Here is a 19,932-nt window from a genome sequence, read left to right as displayed (position 1 = left end):
TCTGGCAGCATCTGTGGAGAGAGAAAAACAGAGTGAATGTTTTGAGTTCCAAAGACTCTTCTTTACAATGTTAATTCTCTTTCTCTCTCCACACATATTGCCAGACTTGCCATGCTTTCTGAACATTTTCTATTTTATTTAAAATCTCTAGCATCCACAATACTTTTCTTTTACCACCTTTCATGTCTTGTTAAGAACAGTAGAAACAGCCTAACCTCAGTATCCTTGTGATCTGTGTGGCTCAGATGTCACATGGTGTCTTTACCCATTGCGATTTTAGTGAGAGCAGCTCAATTGACTCAAAAAATAAGATCGTGGAGTCCATCAGCCGAGAAACACTATCATAATACTCCAGCTGTCGGTTTGAGATCAGTTTATTATCTCCTCCACACCAGTGATGCCTCTGTTTAAAACCTACATCTTCAATCAGAAGCTCAGTGTGACAGTGTTTGACACAGATCTCTTTAAGTTGTCGAATGTACACACAGATTACACTGGGTCAGGTACACAATACATTCATGACAGACAGAATGCAAGAAAACTTGGAACCAAAGGTGGGTGCATCCCACATGAGTTTGAGAGGAACTTGCAACCAAAGGTCCTCATAGAGCATTATTAAATGGCTGCAGAAAACAATATGATACACTCACAAGCTGTCTGTGCTCAGGTTAAGAGTGGAAATGGATGACGATGATGAAGGCCTTTCATTTTATGCAGCTGCAAGTGACTTGATCCCAGATGGACTGGAAGGCGAGGTGAGTGATTTAACATTGACTCAGATCTCAAAACAAGTATCACTTTGTTTAAAAAAAACCCTTAACCTTGATTTCTTGTTGAGATACAGTTCAGTGTATGCCTGGTGATAGAGGCCTCTACTAACCTAGCTAAGTTTTTTTTATTACTTGTGTCTCGAGTCCAATTGGCAGCAAGCTTTTCATTCCTCAGCTAACTGTGCTCTCACATAAAGCTTTCACACATGCAGTTTCCACAAGAAGAACATTAGCAAGATTTCCCCTGCCCCAAAACATCTCTACCCAGAGAGTGGTGGGGGCATGGAATGAGCTGCCTGTGGGAGTGGCAGAGTCAGAATCATTGGTGACCTTTAAGCGGCAATTGGATAGGTACGTGGATAGGTGCTTAAGCTAGGACAAATGTTCGGCACAACATCGTGGGCCGAAGGGCCTGTTCTGTGCTGTATTGTTCTATGTTCTATGTTCTATGTTCTATTCTCCTAAATCAGCACCAACCATTTATTCCTTACCCACCCTTCTGTCACCTCCCTCACACTCCACTTTTAGCACACCAGCCCCCTTTTGTGAATTACATTCATTACTTTGTCTTTGCCACCCTCTCAAGATTGGAATTTCCCATCTGCAACTACAACTTCCTCCAATGTCTGATCTCTAATTATTCCTCCAGTCCCATGTCCCCATCTATCGTCAATGGTCTTCTGCCTCTGAACTCTTGATTATTCCATCACTGAGGGGCAGGGCTTTCAATTATCAAAGCCTAGAACCCTTTGCCTTGCTGCTTCTAACTTGACACAACCCTGGCCTAGATGCTTTTGCCTTTTACCCCCTCATGTTCAGAAGACAACAGGTAATATTTTTTATTCACTCATGGGATGTGGGCATCTCTGGCTAGGCCAGCATTTATTGCTTCTCCCTACTTGCCCAGAGGGCAATTAAGAGCCAACCACATTGCTGTGGGTCTTCAGTCACACGTAGGCTAGATCAGATAAGAATAGCAGATTTATTTCGCTAAGGGACATTAGTGAACCAGATGGGCTTTTCTGACAATCGACAATGGCTTCATGGTCAACCTTAGATCCTTAATTCCAGATTATTTATTAAATTCAAATTCCACCATCTGCCATAGTGAGATTTGAAACCAGGTCCCCTGAACATTAACTGAGTTTCTTGGATTAATAGTCTAGTGATAATACCACTAGGCCATTGCCTCCCATGAGACTTAACAGTGTACAATGTACAATCATCAAATGGCCAGTTTCCACACTGGAGGGATTCTATGATCATAAGCTCTATGATCCTCACTTCGTCCTGGGTGAGGATTAATATTGCCGATTGTATTAAGGTTCACTTGATCTGATGATGTCCTGCACTCTTCAGTATGGAAAATGAAGTCAAGCTCAAAGATTTACAAGGATGTTGCCAGGGTTGGAGGAATTGAGCTATAGGGAGAGGCTGAACAGGGTGGGGCTGTTTTCCCTGGAGCATGGGAGACTGAGGGGTGACCTTATAGAGGTTTACAAAATTGTGAGGGGGATGGATAGGAAAAATAGACAAGGTCTTTTCCCTGGGATCGGGGAGTCCAGAACTAGAGGGCATAGGTTTAGGGTGAGAGGGGTAAGATATATAAGAGATCTAAGGGGCAACGTTTTCACATGGAGGGTGGTACGGATGTTGAATGAGTTGCCAGAGGAAGTGGTGGAGGCTGGTACAGTTGCAACATTTAAGAGGCATTTGGATGGGTATATGAATAGGAAGGGTTTGGAGGGATATGGGCTGGGTGCTGGCAGGTGGGACTAGATTGGGTTGGGATATCAGGTCGGCATGGACCGAAGGGTCTGTTTCCATGCTGTACATCTCTATGACTGTATGACTCTAAAACTGATGGAGACTGATGTGTCATCATTGTATCTTGTTAGTTATATCTAATTGGCCAATATAACTTGTAACTATTGCTAACTTGAAGTAAACAGCATCTTCTTAAGCTGATGTTTAGAGATGTGATAGCACTAGAAATGCTGCAGGGAGATTTGCCAGGATGTTCCCTGGCTGGAGAGTTGCAGTTATGAAGAGAGACTGGGATTGTTTTCCTTAGAGCGGAGGAGACTGAGGGCAGAGCATGATTGTGACATATAAAATTATGAAGGTCATAGATAGTGTAGAAATATTTCCCCTTGTTGGAGGGATCACTGGGGGAATAGATTTAAGGAAAGGAGCCAGAGACTTAGAGAAGATATGAGGAAAAACTTCTTTACCCAGTGGATGATGGGAACCTGGAACTCACTGCCTGTGAGTGGGGGTGGAGGCTGAAACCCTCATAACATTTAAGAAGTATTTAGCTGTGCACTTGCAGTGCCAAGGTATACAAGGCTATAGGTCAAGTGTTGGAAATTGAGATTAGATCAGTTTAATGATTGTTTTTGACTGGCCTGGGCATGAAGATGGGCTGAAGGCCATTTTTCTGAAGATCTCTATGACTCTGTGACATAGGACATAGAAAAGTACAGCACAGAACAGGCCCTTCGGTCCACGATGTTGTGCCGAGGATTATTCCTCATCTAATAACCTAACCTTTTAACCCCTCAACTCACTGCTATCCATGTGCATGCCCAGCAGTCGCTTAAATGTCCCCAGGGACTCTGCTTCCACCACCACCACTGGCAACACATTCCATACATTCACAGCTCTCTGTGTAAAGAAACTACCTCTGACGTCTCCTCTATACCTTCCTCCTAATATCTTAAAACTATGACCCCTCATGCCAGTCAATCCTGCCCTGGGGAAAAGTCTCTGGCTATTGACTCTATCCATGCCTCTCATTACCTTGTATACTTCGATCAGGTCTCCTCTCTTCCTCCTTCTCTCCAGAGAGAAAAGTCCAGGCTTAGTCAACTTCTGTGCATTAGACAAGCCCTCCAGTCCAGGCAGCATCCTGGTAAACCTTCTTTGCACCCTCTCCAAAGCCTCCATGTCTTTCCTATAGTAGGGCAACCAGAACTGGACACAATAGTCCAAGTGTGGTCTCACCAGGGACTTGTAGAGCAAAACCTTGCAGCTCTTAAGCTTGATCCCCCTGTTAATGAAAGCCAAAAACCAAATGCTTTCTTAACAACCCTATCCACTAGGGTGGCAACTTTGAGGGATCTATGCACTTGAACATCAAGATCCCACTGTTCCTCCACACTGCCAAAAATCCTATCTTTAATCCTATGTTCAGCATTCAAGTCCGACCTTCCAAAATGCATCACTTCGTATTTATCCAGGTTGAACACCATTTGCCATTTCTCAGCCCAGCTCTGCATCCTGTCTATGTCGCGCTGCAGCCTGCAATAGCCCTCGATACTATCAATGGCACCTCCAACCTTTGTGTCATCGGCAAATTTACTAACCCACCCCTCATCCAAGTCATTTATAAAAACTATAAAGAGCAAAGGCCCAAGAACAGAGCCATGCGGGACACCACTCACCACTGACCTCCAGGCAAAATACTTTCCATCTATAACCACTCTCTGTCTTCTGTCAGCCAACCCATTCTGAATCCTGACAGCCAAAACTCCATGTATGCCATACCTCCTGAATTATGAATGAGCTTACCATGGGGAACTTTACCAAATGCCTTGCTGCAGTCCATATACACCACATCACCGTCCAATTGTCGTCGACCTGTTTCATCACCTCCTCAAAGAACTCAATAAGATTGTGAGGCATGACTTGCCCCTCACAAAACCATGTTGACTGCCTTTAATCATGCTATGCTTTTCCAAATGGTCATAAATCCTATCCCTCAGAATTTTTTTCAAAACCTTGCTGACCCTCCTTATAGTTGGCTAATCAGAACACTTTTTAAAAATTCATTCCTGGATTATTGGCAGCACTGGCAAAGTCAGCACCTATTGTCTTTAAGAAGGTGGTGGTGAGCCACCCTCCTGGATCGTTGCTGAGTGGGGCTTGTGAATTCACTGGAGAGAGTAATTAAGAGTCAACCATGTTGCTGTGGGTTTGGAGTTACAACAGACATGACCAGATGGATGGCAGATTATCTTTCCTAAAGGATATTAGTGGACCTAATGGGTTTTTGAACAATCCAGTAGTTTCATGATCACTATATGCACTAACACTCAGTTTGAGTTGCTGAAGGGCCGCTTGGTCAAATTAATTATGAACTCCAGAGGAGTGAGGTGAGGGAGACAGTTTTTTAAATTCATTCATTAAATGTGGATGTTGCTGGTTAGGCCAGCATTTATTGCCCATTCCAGAGAGCAGTTAAGAGTTAACAACATTGCTGTGGGTCTGGAGTCACATGTACATAGAACATAGAACGTAAGACTGACTGGTCTGTAATTGCCAGGGATTTCCCTATAACCCTTCTTGAAAAGAGGAACATTTGCCTCCCTCCAATTCTCCAGTATGAATCCCATGGAGAGTGAGGAAATAAAGACCTTCGCCAGCGGCTTAGCAACCTCCTTTCTCACTCATTTAGGGCTTTCTCTATCTGCTCAGACTCCACGCACAAGTTCCCTACAAGTCTTTAGCAAGTAGAATAAAGGAGAATCCTAACGCTTTCTATAGGCATGTGAGGAAGAAAAGGTTGATTAGGGTAGGAATAGGGCCAGTCAAAGACAGAATTGGGAAGTTGCGTGTGGACCCTGTAGAGATCGGAGAGGTGCTAAATGAACATTTCTCATCGGTGTTTACTCATAAAAAGGAGAATAGTGTAGAGGAGAAAAATGAGGTATGAGATATTAGACTAGAAAGGATTGAGGTTAGTTACGCACAGGTGTTATCAATTCTAGAAGAGTGAAAGTAGACAAGTCCCCTGGGATGGATGTGATTTATCCTAGGATTCTCTGGGAAGCTAGGGAGGAGATTGCAGAGCCTTTGGCTTTGATGTTTGAGTCGTCATTGTCTATGGGTTTAGTACCTGAGGACTGGAGGATTGCAAATGTTGTGCCCTTGTTCAAGAAGGGCAGCAGAGATGACCCAGGTAATTATAGACCAGTGAGTCTTACTTCTGTTGTAGGAAATGTTTTGGAAAGGATTATAAGAGATAACATAATCATCTAGCAAGCAACAATTTGATTTCAGATAGTCAACATGGTTTCGTCAAGGGCAGGTCATGTCTCACAAACCTCATTGAGTTTTTTGAGAAGGTGACCAAGCATGTGGATGAAGGTAGGGCAGTTGACATGGTATACATGGACTTCAGTAAAGCCTTTGATAAGGTTCCATGTGGTAGGCTGTTGGAGAAAATGTAGAGGCTTGGGATTGAGGGTGATTTCGCAGTTTGGATTAGAAACTGGCTTTCTGGAAGAAGGCAGTGAGTGGTGGTTGATGGAAAATATTCAGTCTGGAGTCCAATTACTAGTGGTGCGCTGCAAGGATCTGTTTTGGGACCACTGCTGTTTGTCATTTTTATAGATGACTTAGACGCAGGCATAGGTGGATGGGTTAGTAAATTTGCAGATGACACTAAAGTGGAGTAGTGGACAGTTTGGAAGAATGTTACAAGTTGCAGGGGGATTTGGATAAACTGCAGAATTGGGCTGAGAGGTGGCAAATGGAGTTCAATGCAGCTAAATGTGAAATGATGTACTTTGGGAAGAATAACAGGATGATGACAGAGTACTTGGTCAATGGAAAGATTCTTGGTAGTGTGGATGTGCAGAGGGATCTTGGAGTCCATGTATATAGATCCCTGAAAGTTGCCACCTAGGTGGATAGTGCTGTTAGGAAGGCATACGGTGTGTTAGGTTTCATTGGTAGAGGAATTGAGTTCCGGAACCGCAATATCATGCCGCAATTATACAAAACGCTGGTGCGGCCACACTTGGAATATTGTGTACGGTTCTGGTCGCCCCATTACAGGAAGGATGTGGAAACATTGGAAAAGGTTCAGAGGAGATTTACCGGGATGTTGCCTGGTCTGGAGGGGAGGTCTTATGAGGAAAGGCTGACAGACTTGGGTCTTTTCTCATTGGAAAGAAGAAGGCTAAGGGGGGATTTGATAGAGACATACAAGATGATCAGAGGATTAGATAGGGAAGACAAAGAAAGACATTTTCCTAGGATGATGATGTCAGCTTGTACGAGAGGGCATAACTACAAATTGAGGGGTGATAGATTTAAGACTGATGTCAGAGGCAAGTTCTTTACACAGAGAGTGGTAAGGGCGTGGAATGCCCTCCCTGCTAAGGTAGTCAACTCAGCCATATTAGGGAGATTTAAACAATCCTTAGATAAGCTCATGGATGATTTTGGGATAGTGTAGGGAAACCCTGCAGAGGATACCTGCCAAACTTTGGCTCCATCCAAACCATCTGCACGAAGGAAGTCCAGTCAATATTGGGAATGTTGAAGTCATCCATAACAACAACCGTACTACATCTGCATTTTTCCAGCATCTGCCGGCCTGAGATCTTCAATCTCCCTACTGCTATTAGGGGGTCTGTAGTAAACCCCCAATGAGGTGGCTGCTCCCTTACTGTTCCTAACTTCCACCCATACTGACTCAGTAGACAAACCTTCCTCAACAACCTTCGTTTCTGTAGCTGTGATGCACTCTCTGATTAGCAATGCTACACCCTCTCCTCTTTTTCCACCCTCCCTGTTCTTTTTAAATGTCCTAAACCCTGGAGCGTCTAGCAACCATTCCTGTCCCTGTGAATCCCACGTCTCCGTTATAGCCACAACATCATTGTCCCAAGTACTGATCCATGCTCTAAGTTCGTCACTGTTATTTCTGACACTCCTTTCGTTAAAGCAGACACACGTTAACCGATCCCTTTGTTTCATCACATGAAAAACCTTCCCGATAGATCCACTACATCCTGTCACTGTCCCATCTGCAACTACACCCCCCCCCCTCCTCAGAAACGTAGCTCTGGTTCCCACCCCCTTGCCAAACTAGTTTAAACCCTCCTGAACCACATGAACAAATCTCCCATCCAGGATATTTGTGCGCCTCCAGTTTAGGTGCAACCCGTCCTTCATGTACAAGTCCCACCTTCCCCAGAATGCACTATATGAGTGTCTCTTTGTTAAAATTAATGAGTAATTCATCTTCTATTTTTAACCAACTAGGACCTCTAAATTAGTGAAAACAAAGATAACTGGTGGCAGTACTCTCCCCAGACTAAGAGCTGGTAATAGTTCTTTCTTCAGCACAGCAGGAGTATTAGTCTTTCTGCTTAACCAGTGAGAGGCTGGAATTCTATAGATTTTATAGAATCATAGATTGTAAAACACAGAAGGAGACCATTTGTCCCATTGAATCTGCACCAGTGTTTCATTTAGGTCTGCACTACCACCTTTTTTCTATATCCTTGCATTATTTTCATCCTTCAAGTATTTATTCAATTCCTGTGTGATGCCTGCATTCACTACCCTGTCAGTGTATCCAACCCCTACCCATTCACTAACATGAACTATGTATTCTCTTTCCCTGATTTTCTTCCTACCCTCTCTCTCTATCCAGATCCAAAAGGAAATCCTGACAACGCGTGGCTTCAAACTGACGAATTCCGCTGAGACTCCTCTATACTTTCAGTTTTTGCTGAAACGACCTTTCTGCATTTTGAATGTGGACCCCAAAAACAGCCTTAAATCTTCGAACAGTGACAGGGAAGAGAATGCGAAGATGCTGGTACTATATCCCCAACAATGCACACATGTAAGTGTCAGCAAGGAGGGCATATAGGGGAATGAGACTTAACTACAACCTTCTCTCAAATTAGGTTCTGAAGTGTGATGTCATGAGAGTTTTCTCTCCACCCTTTCCCATTAGCATTTCCTTAAAGTCATAGCCCTATCAAAGTTGAGGAACTTTCACGGAGCCTAATGTGTAATGTTGCCAGAAGTGCAGCAGGAACTCTGTTTACACGTACAGAAGGTGCTTTTGTCACACTTACATCAAAGGCATGGGAGCAGTTCCTGGCCATGGTTACTGATGCAGAGTCAACAATGTACCAAAATCTGTGTTCTTAAATGTGCCACATTTATGAATTCATACACCTAGGATAAACATTTATCCATCTTTACATCATTAAGTATGCTAGCCAATCATGTGCTTCTGCCTCCTTTGAAAATATTATGCTATAAACCTAATACATATTTACCAGTTCAATCATGCATAGACTGAATGGGTTATTACAAAATACTGTGAGAGTGGTACATTTATTTTAATTTGTTCATGGGATATGGACTTCTCTGTCTAGGCCAGCATTCTTTACGCACCCCTAAATGCTCTTAAGAAGGTGGTGATGAGCTGCCTTCTAAAACTCCTGCCATCCTTGGTGTGTAGGAACAGCCACAAGGAAGAGAAGAGAAAGAAGAGAATTCCAGGATTTTGACCCATCTTCCTCAGTGCCATATTCCCACACTATTTTAGTATCCTTAGATGTAATTGCTGGAGAGGATTTGATTGAATATGCCCCACCGTTTGAAGAAAAGGGAATTCAGCCAGGCATTCCACCAGTTGTGTGTACAGACAAGCATCAGAATCAGAATATTTGGGACAATCGTGACTTATCCATTTCTCATGAGTTTAGCTGTTCTTTGCCAATGTAATATTCTGTAGAAGTGTGTGTGTGTGTATTGTATGTTTTTTAATGTTTGCACATGTTTGTTTGTACAAGTTTGCTTGTGCACCTGCCTGTGTAAGCTTATTAGAAAGCTCATAGAATCTATATTTGCATAGTCCAAACTGTTTGTCATTAATTATTTTACCTTTGTTTGAGTAAGTTTGTTTTTGACAATAAAATAATTCTTCGCAATTGATTAAAGAAACCTGGCTGATTTGTTTTTAATATTGAACCTGACACTCCCTATATCTGAGTCGTTATAGAATTACTCATATCATAAACATGGTTATATTTAGGGCATGTTAAAACCAGTGGAGGAGTGGGACTGAAAAAGAGTCAGCGCACCCCTCCAACTTCAGTTGTAACAATGCGAACAGGTACCCAGTGCTATACAACACTAATGATTCCTGGTTTTCTTTGCAGGTCACCATTGCATTTTGCACTTCTCTGGACTTGTTGAAATCCCAGGAAAATTGGAGTCCAAGGAGAAAACGGAAACTGGAGTTTAAGCAGGACCTTGTGATTGAGTACAATAACAAGACAACACAGGTAAGATACAGGGGCAGAGGATACATGTACAAAGGCCTTTTGAAGTTTTTGTACCAGGTTCTCTTTCCTCCTCATAAGAATTATTCTTCTTTTATTAATTAGTTTATATCGCGTGACTGGACCAGCACTTAGAACAAAGAAGAACAAAGAACAATACTGCATAGGAACAGGCCCTTTGGCCCTCCAAGCCTGCACTGACAATTATTGCTCTTCCATTCTAAAACTGTATTCACTTAAAGGATCCGTATTCCTTCCTATTCGTGTATTCGTCCAGATGCTACTTGAACGTTGCTATTGTGTCTGCTTTCACCACCTCCTCCTGCACTACGTTCCAGGCACTCACCACCTTTGTGTGAAAATCTTGTCTTGCACATCTCTTGTAAACTCTGCCCTCCCCGCACCTCAGTTTCCTAGTAATTCGCCCCTCCACCCTGGGAAAAAAATCTCATACTTTCCACTCTGTCCATGCCATTCACAATCTTATAATCTTCTATCAGGTCGCCCGTCAACCCTTTGGATTTGGAAACAAATCCAGTCCATCCAATCTTTCTTCATAGTTAAAATCACCCGTACCAGGCAACATCCTTCCAAATCTTTTCTGTACCCTCTCCAAAATATCCACATCCTTCTGATAGTGTGGTGACTAGAACTGTTCGCAATATTCCAAGTGTGGCCTAACTAAACTTCTGTAAAGCTGCAGCATGACTTGCCTATTCTTATACTCAATGCCCCATCCACTGAATGCAAGCATGCCATAGACCTTTTTTACTACCTTATTCACCTTCACTGCCACCTCCAGTGATCTGTGAACATGTACACCCAGATCCCTTTGCATATCAATACTCTTAAGGATTCTGCCATTTACTGTATTATTTCCAACTGTATTTGACTTTGCAAAATGTATCACCTCACTTTTATCCAGATTAAATTCCATCCATCATTTCTCTGCCCATGCCTCCCAACAGATCTATATCTTGCTATGTCTACTGGAAGTCCTTCTCACTGTCTGCAATTCCACTAATCTTTGTAACATCCGCAAACTTACTAATTAGACCAGCCACATATTCCTCCAAATCATTTATGTAGACCACAAACAGCAGAGGTCCCAGCACTTATCCTTGTGAAACACCCACTAGTCACAACCCTCCATTCCAAAAAGCATCCTTTCACCACCACCCTCTGTCTCCTATGATGAAGCCAGTTTTGTATCTATTTATTGCCAATACATGATTGGTCTGGAGAACATAGTGGTGAACTATTTTCTTAAACGACTGGAGATCATGTGATGCAGGGACAGCCACATTGCTGAGGGAGACAGTTAAGATATTATATGGGCTTCTCAAGGGCAGCTAGGGACAGACAATAAATGCTGGCCAACCCCAGTGATGCCCACATCCCACATGAGAAAAGGAAAGAAGTGAGAACATAAGGTTTGGAGAAGAAGTTAGGCTTTGGCCTATTGAGACTGCTCCACCATTCAGGGAAATCATGGCTGATCTGATAATCCTCAACCCCACTTTCCATTCTTTCCAGCACTATTCCTAATTCCCTTACTGATTAAAAATGAGTTTCTCTCAGCCTTGAGTATATTTAATGACCCAGCCTCTAGAACACTCTGCGGTAATAAATTTCATAGATTCACTGCTTTCTAAGAGAAGGTCAAGCAAGACAGAAGAATGCGTAATGAATGGTCGGATCCTGGGAAACACCGAGGATCAGTGGGACCTTAGTTTCCATGTCCACCAGCCCCTTAAAATAGTGGGACAGGTAAATAAAGGTGTTAAGAAGGCGTAAGGGATGCCTGTCTTTATTAGCTGAGACACAGAGCTTAAAAGCAGGAAGGTTATGTTGGAACTGTATAAAGCATTTCATTAGGCCACTTTTTTCACACAGAGGGTGGTACGTGTATGGAATGAGCTGCCAGAGGAAGTGGTGGGGGCTGGTACAATTGCAGCATTTAAAAGGCGTCTGGATGGATATATGAATGGGAAGAGTTTGGAGAGACATGGGCCAAATGCTGGCAGGTGGGACTAGATTAGGTTAGGATATCTGGTCAGCATGGATGAGTTGGACTAAAGGGTCTGTTTCTGTGTTGTCTGTCTCTATGACTCTATTTGTTTTTTTATAGAATCCACCAGTTAACTGTGAGAGAAGGGGAAAATTGGCTTTTTTCTTTTTAAATGATGTTTGTTGTTTTCTTTCGAATTTTGACTGTTTACGGATTATCTCAGCTACTGTGCTGCAATTTATCACAGCTGTCAAAATGGGAGCAGAGCTTCCACAGCAGGTTTCAGAAAGTTGATTAGCCTGATTGTTTCCTCAGCAAGATGGCAGCTCTTCATCAAAAATTATAGCAGTTACAGAGCTTCAACAAACCAGGAAAAGATGTGTAATTTAAATAAAGTTAATGCAAAGTAGCAAAGATATGCAGTCTCCTGAGTGCCCTCTTTATCGGTCTTGAATAAAGTATTTGTAACTGAATTGCCAATTTTTTTGTCATTTTATTACTACCGTGATATTTGGGTTATTTTCCCTAACAATCAGTTCTCATGGAGGATAATGATGAACTCAATTTAGATCACATCATAGATGACATCTCTTGAAAGCAACTTTATTACCTTCTTCTTCATTCATGATACACCCTCCATTTGTTCCTGACTGGCAAAATACAAATTTACAAATGTTTATTCTGTTATTTGAAATACTGTATGGAATACCCGTGCTGTGGGGGAGACTGATATTGAAAACTGAGATTCCTCTTTACAGCTCATTCCTCTCCATGCTTTCTTCGACCTGCCATTCCTTGAGCTTTCTACCGACAGTGTCAATTTTGGAATCTGCTTGGTTGGACAATGCAGGAGAAAGGAGATCTTCCTCCTGAACAGAACGGGGTCAAAGAGTTTCTGGTCTGCAACAATTGGTAAGACTTGAAGTGCCTTACTCACTGAGATGAGGATTACCATCTTATTTTGTACACCAATGTAGTTCATCATAGGCCTTCCAAACGTGTGGGCTGTGGACAGTTGGTGTGTAATCCCAGCTTCCAACACAGAGTTGGGAGATTAAGTTGGTACCAAATGTTTAGAAGCAAAATACAGATGTTGGAAATCTGATTTAAGAGAAAGGGAAATCCTGGAGAAACTCAGTAGGTCTGGCAGCATCTGTGGAGGGAGAAATAGTGTGAACATTTCTAGTCCAATATTACACTTCTTTGGCACAGTGACTTGAGACCAGTGTTCCTTCCAAATGGATCAGCGACCTGATTCATGGCTTTCATTTCCAGACACATACCTCTGGAGGTCCGCTTGGGACCAAGGGAAATGAGAGCGAGCATTCTTTGATTTCATGTGTGATTGACTTCAGCGCTAATAGCAAACAGCATTATTTCAACATTTGGTTTCTTTTTAAATGCAAAGGGTTGTAAATTGGATTAAATCCAAGGGTATAGGAGGGAAATCCATGATAAACATACAGACTCTACGAGATAAAGGTTTAACTCTCAAAGCTCCCCACTCTGTGTGCTCTTCAGTTATCAAAAGCAGACCAATAACCCTCCTTATAGTTGGCAAATCAGAACACTTTTTAAAAATTCATTCCTGGATTATTGGCAGCACTGGCAAAGTCAGCACCTATTGTCTTTAAGAAGGTGGTGGTGAGCCACCCTCCTGGAACGTTGCTGAGTGGGGCTTGTGAATTCACTGGAGAGAGTAATTAAGAGTCAACCATGTTGCTGTGGGTTTGGAGTTACAACAGACATGACCAGATGGATGACAGATGATCTTTCCTAAAGGATATTAGTGGACCTAATGGGTTTTTGAACAATCCAGTAGTTTCATGATCACTATATGCACTAACACTCAGTTTGAGTTGCTGAAGGGCCGTTTGGTCAAATTAATTATGAACTCCAGAGGGGTGAGGTGAGGGAGACAGTTTTTTTTTAATTCATTCATTAAATGTGGATGTTTTTGGCTAGGCCAGCATTTATTGCCCATTCCAGAGAGCAGTTAAGAGTTAACAACATTGCTGTAGGTCTGGAGTCACATGTAGTCCAAACTAGACGGCAGTTTCTTTCCCTAAAGGGCATTAGTGAACCAGATGGAGTTTTCCAACAATCAACAATAAATAGGAGAAGGTGAGGATGACAGATGCTGGAAATGAGAGTTAAAAAGTGTGGCGCTGGAAAAGCACAATAGATCAGGCAGTATCTGTAGAGCAAGAGAGTCGATGTTTCAGGAATAAGTATTGTCAAGATTAGACTCTTACTTCCAGATTTTTATTTAAATTCAAATCTCCAGAACATTACCTGAGTCTCTGGATTAACAGTCCAGCCAGAAAACCACTAGTCCATTACCTCCCCTTGTGACATCAAGGCTACATTCTACTGAGTGTGACATCAAGGAGCCCTAGCAAAATTGGAATCAATCAGGGGGCAAACTCTCCACTGGTTGGAGTCATACCTGGTACATCAGACAATGGTTTTGGTTGTTAGATGGCGTTCATCTTAACTCCACAACTTCTCTGCAGGAGTTCCTCAGGGCAGTGTCCCTAGGCCCGACCATTTTCAGCTGCTTCGTCAATGACTTTCCCTCCATCCTAAGGTCAGAAGTGGGATTGTTCACCTGATGATTGCACAATGTTAGGCACCATCTGTGACTCCTCAGATATGGAAATAGTCCAAATGCAGCAAGACCTGGATGCCATCCAGGCTTGGGCTGACAATTACATAAGATGTCAAGTTCATCTACTGACCATGTGACAATCGATTATTCAACACACAAAACACTGTCCACTTTTGGAAAAGGTTTCAAAAAATCTCTGTTATAAATGGAGGACCCTCTAGTTCTAGATTCTTTCATCTCCATGATCTGGGCTCGCTTCTAATAATCTGAATAGAGGCCCAATCATCCTTGTTCTTAGCAGGGATGCAGGACCATGCAGGATGTACACTTTATTAAAAAAAACAAGGACCTGTGAATGCTGGAAATCTGAAACAAAAACAGAAATTGCTGGAGAAACTTAGCAGGTCTGGCAGTGTCTGCGGAGAGAGAAACAGAGTTAACTTGTTGGGTCCAGTGAAGGGGCTTTCCAATTGCTTGCCACTTCAATGCACCGTTCTGCTCTTATACTAACATTTCCATCTTAGGCCACTGTGTTCCACTGCAATAAGCTGGAGGAATAGCACCTCATTTTTTGCTCAGGTAATTTATAGCCGTCTGGACTCAATATTGAGTTAAACTATTTCAGAGCATGAGTAGTACTGTCCGCCATTTCATACACTTCCACCTCAATCTTGTTGGCTTTGCTTTCAGGACAGCGTACCTAGTTTCACCTATCCAAACATATCATGAACATTTAGCATCTCAATCTCTCTTCTCCCATCATTAGCATTCCCTTTGTCTTTTGCTCTGGGAACCTTCATTATCTGTTTGACTCGCTCCTTCTTCCCCTTTAGAAAAACCATCATTTCCCAGTCCTTCAGTTCTTAAGATGAGTCATTGGACTCTAAACATCAACTCTGTTTTGATCTCCACAAATGCTGCCAGACCTGCTGAATTTTTCCAGTAATTTCTGTTTCTGTTACCGACACATTATTGATGATCTCAAGGGCAATTTGGCTGGGAAGCAAATCTGATTCCTGATGAATAGCTTATGCTCGAAACGTCAACTCTCCTGTTCCTCAGACGTTGCCTGATCGGCTGTGCTTTTCCAGCACCACACTCTTTGACTCTGATCTCCAGCATCTGCAGTTCTCACTTTCTCCTGGGCAACAAATCTGTTCCCATCCCCTGAAAGAGTGAACAAAAACTCAGACTGGCCAATCCAGGAATGGACAAAGTGGCATTGGTGAAGCTGGGATTAGGACTGTCACACAACAGAGGCAACAAGGCAAGAGAGTACCAACATTTTGAAAGTCCTCCATCCCACTCCTTCACTTTCTTCCTGTCCAGGGGTAAATGGTGAACTGTCTTTTGTTGCCAGACTGAATGGATAGTGTTAATCAATGTTGAACTCTTCTCATCTCTCCACAGCTCCAGCTGAAAGTCAGGAGGACCAGGGTGTGTTTGAAATTTGTCCCGAGCTTGGCGTTTTACAGGCCCACTCCATCTATTTATCAACAAGTCGAACGGCGATACAGATCACATTCAAGGCCAGGTAAGAACATGTGCTCTCAAATCTTTGTTATATTGAACTGAGACATCAGATTATTGTCCTCTGTAAAGCAAAAATGTGGATATAAAATAAAGGCAATAAAATAAACCCTAGGCTGCTCTCTCATTAGATTAGATTATGAGATTAGATTAGATTCCCTACAGTGTGGAAACAGGCCCTTCGGCCCAACAAGTCCACACCGATCCTCCAAAGAGCAACCCACCCAGACACATTCCCCTACATTTACCCCTGATTAATGCACCTAATGCTATAGGCAATTTAGCATGGCCAATTCACCTAATCTGCACATTTTTGGACTGGGATTAGAGATCAACAATTGGTGGTAGAAGGAGAATCCATGGTAACGTCAGCCAGTAATAGGAATTTAACCCTTGCTACTGATATCTCTCTGTGTTGCAAACCAGCCTTCCCGCCAACTGAGCTAACCGAGCCCCCTAAGGTAGTTGATATATTATGTGATGTCATCACTCTGTCAGAGAAAGAGTTGTGGCTGGGTGCTAGAGTAGGATTGGGTGTGCAAGTACACAGATCCCTCAAAATTGTCACCCAAGTGGATAGGGTTGTTAAGAATGCGCATTTGGTGTTTTGGATTTCATTAACAGAGGGATTGAGTTTAAGAGCCGCGAGGTTTTGCTGCAGCTCTACAAGTCCCTGGTGAGGCCACACTTGGAATATTGTGTCCAGTTCTGTTCGCCCTACTATAGGAAAGATACAGAGGCTTGGAGAGGGTGCAAAGAAGGTTTACCAGGATGCTGCATGGACTGGAGGGCTTGCCTTATGAAGAAAGATTGAAAAGGCTCAGACTTTTCTCTCTGGAGAGAAGGTGGAAGAGAGGAGACCTGATCGAGGTATACAAGATAATGAGAGGAATAGATAGAGTCAATAGCCAGAGCCTTTTCCCCAGGGCAGGATTGACTGGTACGAGGGGTCATAGTTTTAAGATATTAGGGGAAAGGTATAGAGGAGATGTCAGAGGAAGGTTCTTTACACAGAGAGTTGTGAATGCATGGAATGTGTTGCCAGTGGTGGTGGTGGAAGCAGAGCCATTAAGCGACTGCTGGACAGGCACATGGAGAGCAGTGAGTTAAGGGGTGTGTAGGTTAAGTTATTATATTTTACATTAGAATTAAACCTCGGCACAACATTGTGGGCCTAAGGGCCTGTTCTGTGCTGTATTTTTCTATGTTCTATGTTCTGTTTCTCTTTTAGTTTCTGATTTCCAGTATCCTCAGTTATTTTGGTTTTAAGCATAAAAACCATCTTTTCAAGCACCTTCAATATGAATCATTTTTGTTTCCCTGGAACATAGGAGACTGAGGAGTCACCTTATAGAGGTCTATAAAATCATGAGAGGCATAGAAAGGTAGATAGCCAACAGCCTTTCCCTATGATAGGGGAGTCTAAAACTAGAGGGCATAGGTTTAAGGTGAGAAGGGAGAAATACAAAAGGATCCAGAGGGGCAACTTTGTTTCATACAGAGAATGGTGAGAGTCTGGAACGGGCTGCCAGAGGTAGTGGTGGAAGCAAGTACAGTTTCATCATTTAAGAAATGTTTAGATAGGTACATGGATGGGGTAGGTGTGGAGGGATAAGGACCAAACGCAGGCAAATGGGACTAGTTTAAATTGTGAAAACTGAATGGTATAGGCAAGTTGGGCCGAAAGGCCTGTTTTCATGCTGTGAACCTCTATGCCTCAGTTCCTCTCTCCACAAATGCTGCGTTCCTCTTGCATTTTGTGTTTATTTCAGATTTCCAGCATCTGCACTGTTTGCTTTTTTAAATTGGCTTGGAAGGTGCTTTTGAAGGAGGTTTGGAAAGTTGTTGCACTGCATCCGATAGACTGTACATACTGTGATATGGTTGTGCACTGATGGTGAAGGGAGCCAATGTTGAAGATGGTGATGGAGTGCCAATCAAACAGCCTGCTTTATCCTGATGACTTTGAGGTGTTAGTGTTGCTCATCTCCAGGCAAGTGGAGAGTGTCTGTCATATTGTTGACTTCTGTGTTGTAGATAGTAGCAGGTCACTGAGAATCATTGAGTTACTTCTGTAGAATTTAGAATCCAGCCTCAGACTCATCCTTTTAGTCATAACATTGATGTGGCTGGACTGGTTATGGTCTTAAGGTTATATGTCATGACAATGTGGGTGTACTGTACCTTTAAAAGAGTTAAAAGCTGGTAGAGCTACCTGACAGCACCAAATGTTCTCAATAAGATACAATGTAACAGGTGCTCCAGTTACTGGGTAGCTAGGGTAGCTGGTTGCCTGGAAATGACAAAACAGATTTGAATTAGGCCAATCAGTTTAAATTATACCCCCAAAAATATCAAACTCCAATTCAGTTTGAATTTAATACATTGACAGTCTTAAAAGCCAATGACACCATCCGCTGCTTTGGAGGTATAAGACTGGGGAAAATTGAACATTTGAGAGGACAACTGCCAAGTTACCAACATGTAAAAAGACTGCCTGAAAAATAGCTCTCTTAAAAGTACCTTTATCAATCAGTAACCTGTGCAGCAGAATCCCTAAGAAGAAGAAAAGAAGACACAGGAAGATCCAAATAGAAGAACCAAAGACTGCCTGGTTTTGAGATAAGAAGTTTGGTTTTGTTAATCTTAATTGGGAGTTTTATCGGACTAGTATTGTGGAAGGGCAAGGTAAATGATAGGTTAGAGGATGGAGTTGTAAATAGTTGTTAGTTAATTATTCTCTGCTATACTTTAAGAAATAAAGTTGTTAATTCTTACTTTAAATAATTCTTGGCCTCTCGAATTTTCACAGATTATTGCACGGGATGGATCTTTTCTGTGTTGCTGGTTTTAAATTAAGCAGGAGAGTTTACCCCATGTCAACTAGGAGAAAGTGAGGACTGCAGATGCTGGAGATTACAGTTGAGAATGTGGTGCTGGAAAAGCACAGCAGGTCAGGCAACATATGAGGAGCAGGAGAGTCGACGTTTCGGGCAAAGGCCCGATTATCAGAAAAGCCATTCATCAGTCCTCCTGATGAAGGGCTTTTGCCCAAAACATCGAGTCTCCTGCTCCTCGGATGCTGCCTGACCTGCTGTGCTTTTCTAGCACCACACTCTTGACTTACGGTTATGTGTCTTGTCTGACCACACCGTGAGTTTGGTAATGAGGATTTCAATGAAATGCTGTTGAAGCCAATAACTCAGAGCTATAAATTTAAATTCAAGGAATGTGGTAGTTGGGGAATGTACAGTGGCTTAAGTATTTCGTGTGCAGAGGGAAGATAACAAAGGATACGACGAAAAGCTGGGGTTATTATCTGAACACTGGATGATCACTTTCAGCCTCAGGACATTTTCTGCTGCTGCTAAAGGCTGTTTATTTGTTTTCTGATTTCTACTCACACTCCTGTATGTGAAGTAATTTTGTTTTGTTTTATTCCATCACAGGGATGAGAAAATGTATCATACAAATATTGTCATCCAAGGAATTCTGGGTGAGAAACCGGTAAAATTCTCAGTGCAAGGAAGAGGGACACTTGACGAAAAATACGAAGCTATGTTTGTGTCATAGTGTCAGCACGAATTGAAAGTGCTCAAGTTTCTCCAACAAGTCAATCAATGTAAACATTTAGCTGTATTAGCTTTACAAACATATAACCTATAAAAGGATTTGCCTTTTTATTAAATCTAAAATTTCCCATTATAGAGGCTTGTTTCTTGTGTGAAAGGCACAAGAGGTGCATTCATTAACTATCACATAGAGGTTTAGTTTAACCTTAACTGACACTGAGAGAGACCCACTGGATTAGGGCTGAAATGATGTCTATTCAGTATGTCCAGTGCTACTCTCTCTGTGCTCTACTACAGTCAGAGTCATAAAAATGCATAGCACGGAAACAAACCC

At 42.4% G+C, this 19,932-nt stretch overlaps 1 protein-coding gene across 4 annotated transcripts in view; it reads left to right on the top strand.

The window, feature by feature from the left end:
* dlec1 (DLEC1 cilia and flagella associated protein) overlaps positions 1 to 19,731 on the top strand; it is a 182,026-nt gene extending 162,295 nt beyond the window's left edge. For 3 of the 4 annotated variants that reach the window (XM_072576369.1, XM_072576368.1, XM_072576370.1), the window contains 6 exons: positions 668 to 755; positions 8,224 to 8,418; positions 9,752 to 9,877; positions 12,644 to 12,797; positions 15,907 to 16,030; positions 19,476 to 19,731. In XM_072576369.1, the coding sequence (XP_072432470.1) occupies positions 668 to 755; positions 8,224 to 8,418; positions 9,752 to 9,877; positions 12,644 to 12,797; positions 15,907 to 16,030; positions 19,476 to 19,599 (811 nt within the window). In that variant the 3' untranslated portion in view covers positions 19,600 to 19,731. The remainder of the gene's footprint in view (positions 1 to 667; positions 756 to 8,223; positions 8,419 to 9,751; positions 9,878 to 12,643; positions 12,798 to 15,906; positions 16,031 to 19,475) is intronic. The other variant, XM_072576371.1, reaches the window with a different exon arrangement.
* The last annotated feature ends 201 nt before the right edge of the window (positions 19,732 to 19,932 follow it).

Source organism: Chiloscyllium punctatum, chromosome 8 (genome assembly GCF_047496795.1).
Source record: "Chiloscyllium punctatum isolate Juve2018m chromosome 8, sChiPun1.3, whole genome shotgun sequence".
NCBI classification, from domain to species: Eukaryota; Metazoa; Chordata; class Chondrichthyes; order Orectolobiformes; family Hemiscylliidae; genus Chiloscyllium; species Chiloscyllium punctatum.
This window is presented reverse-complemented; position numbering and strand designations above follow the sequence as displayed.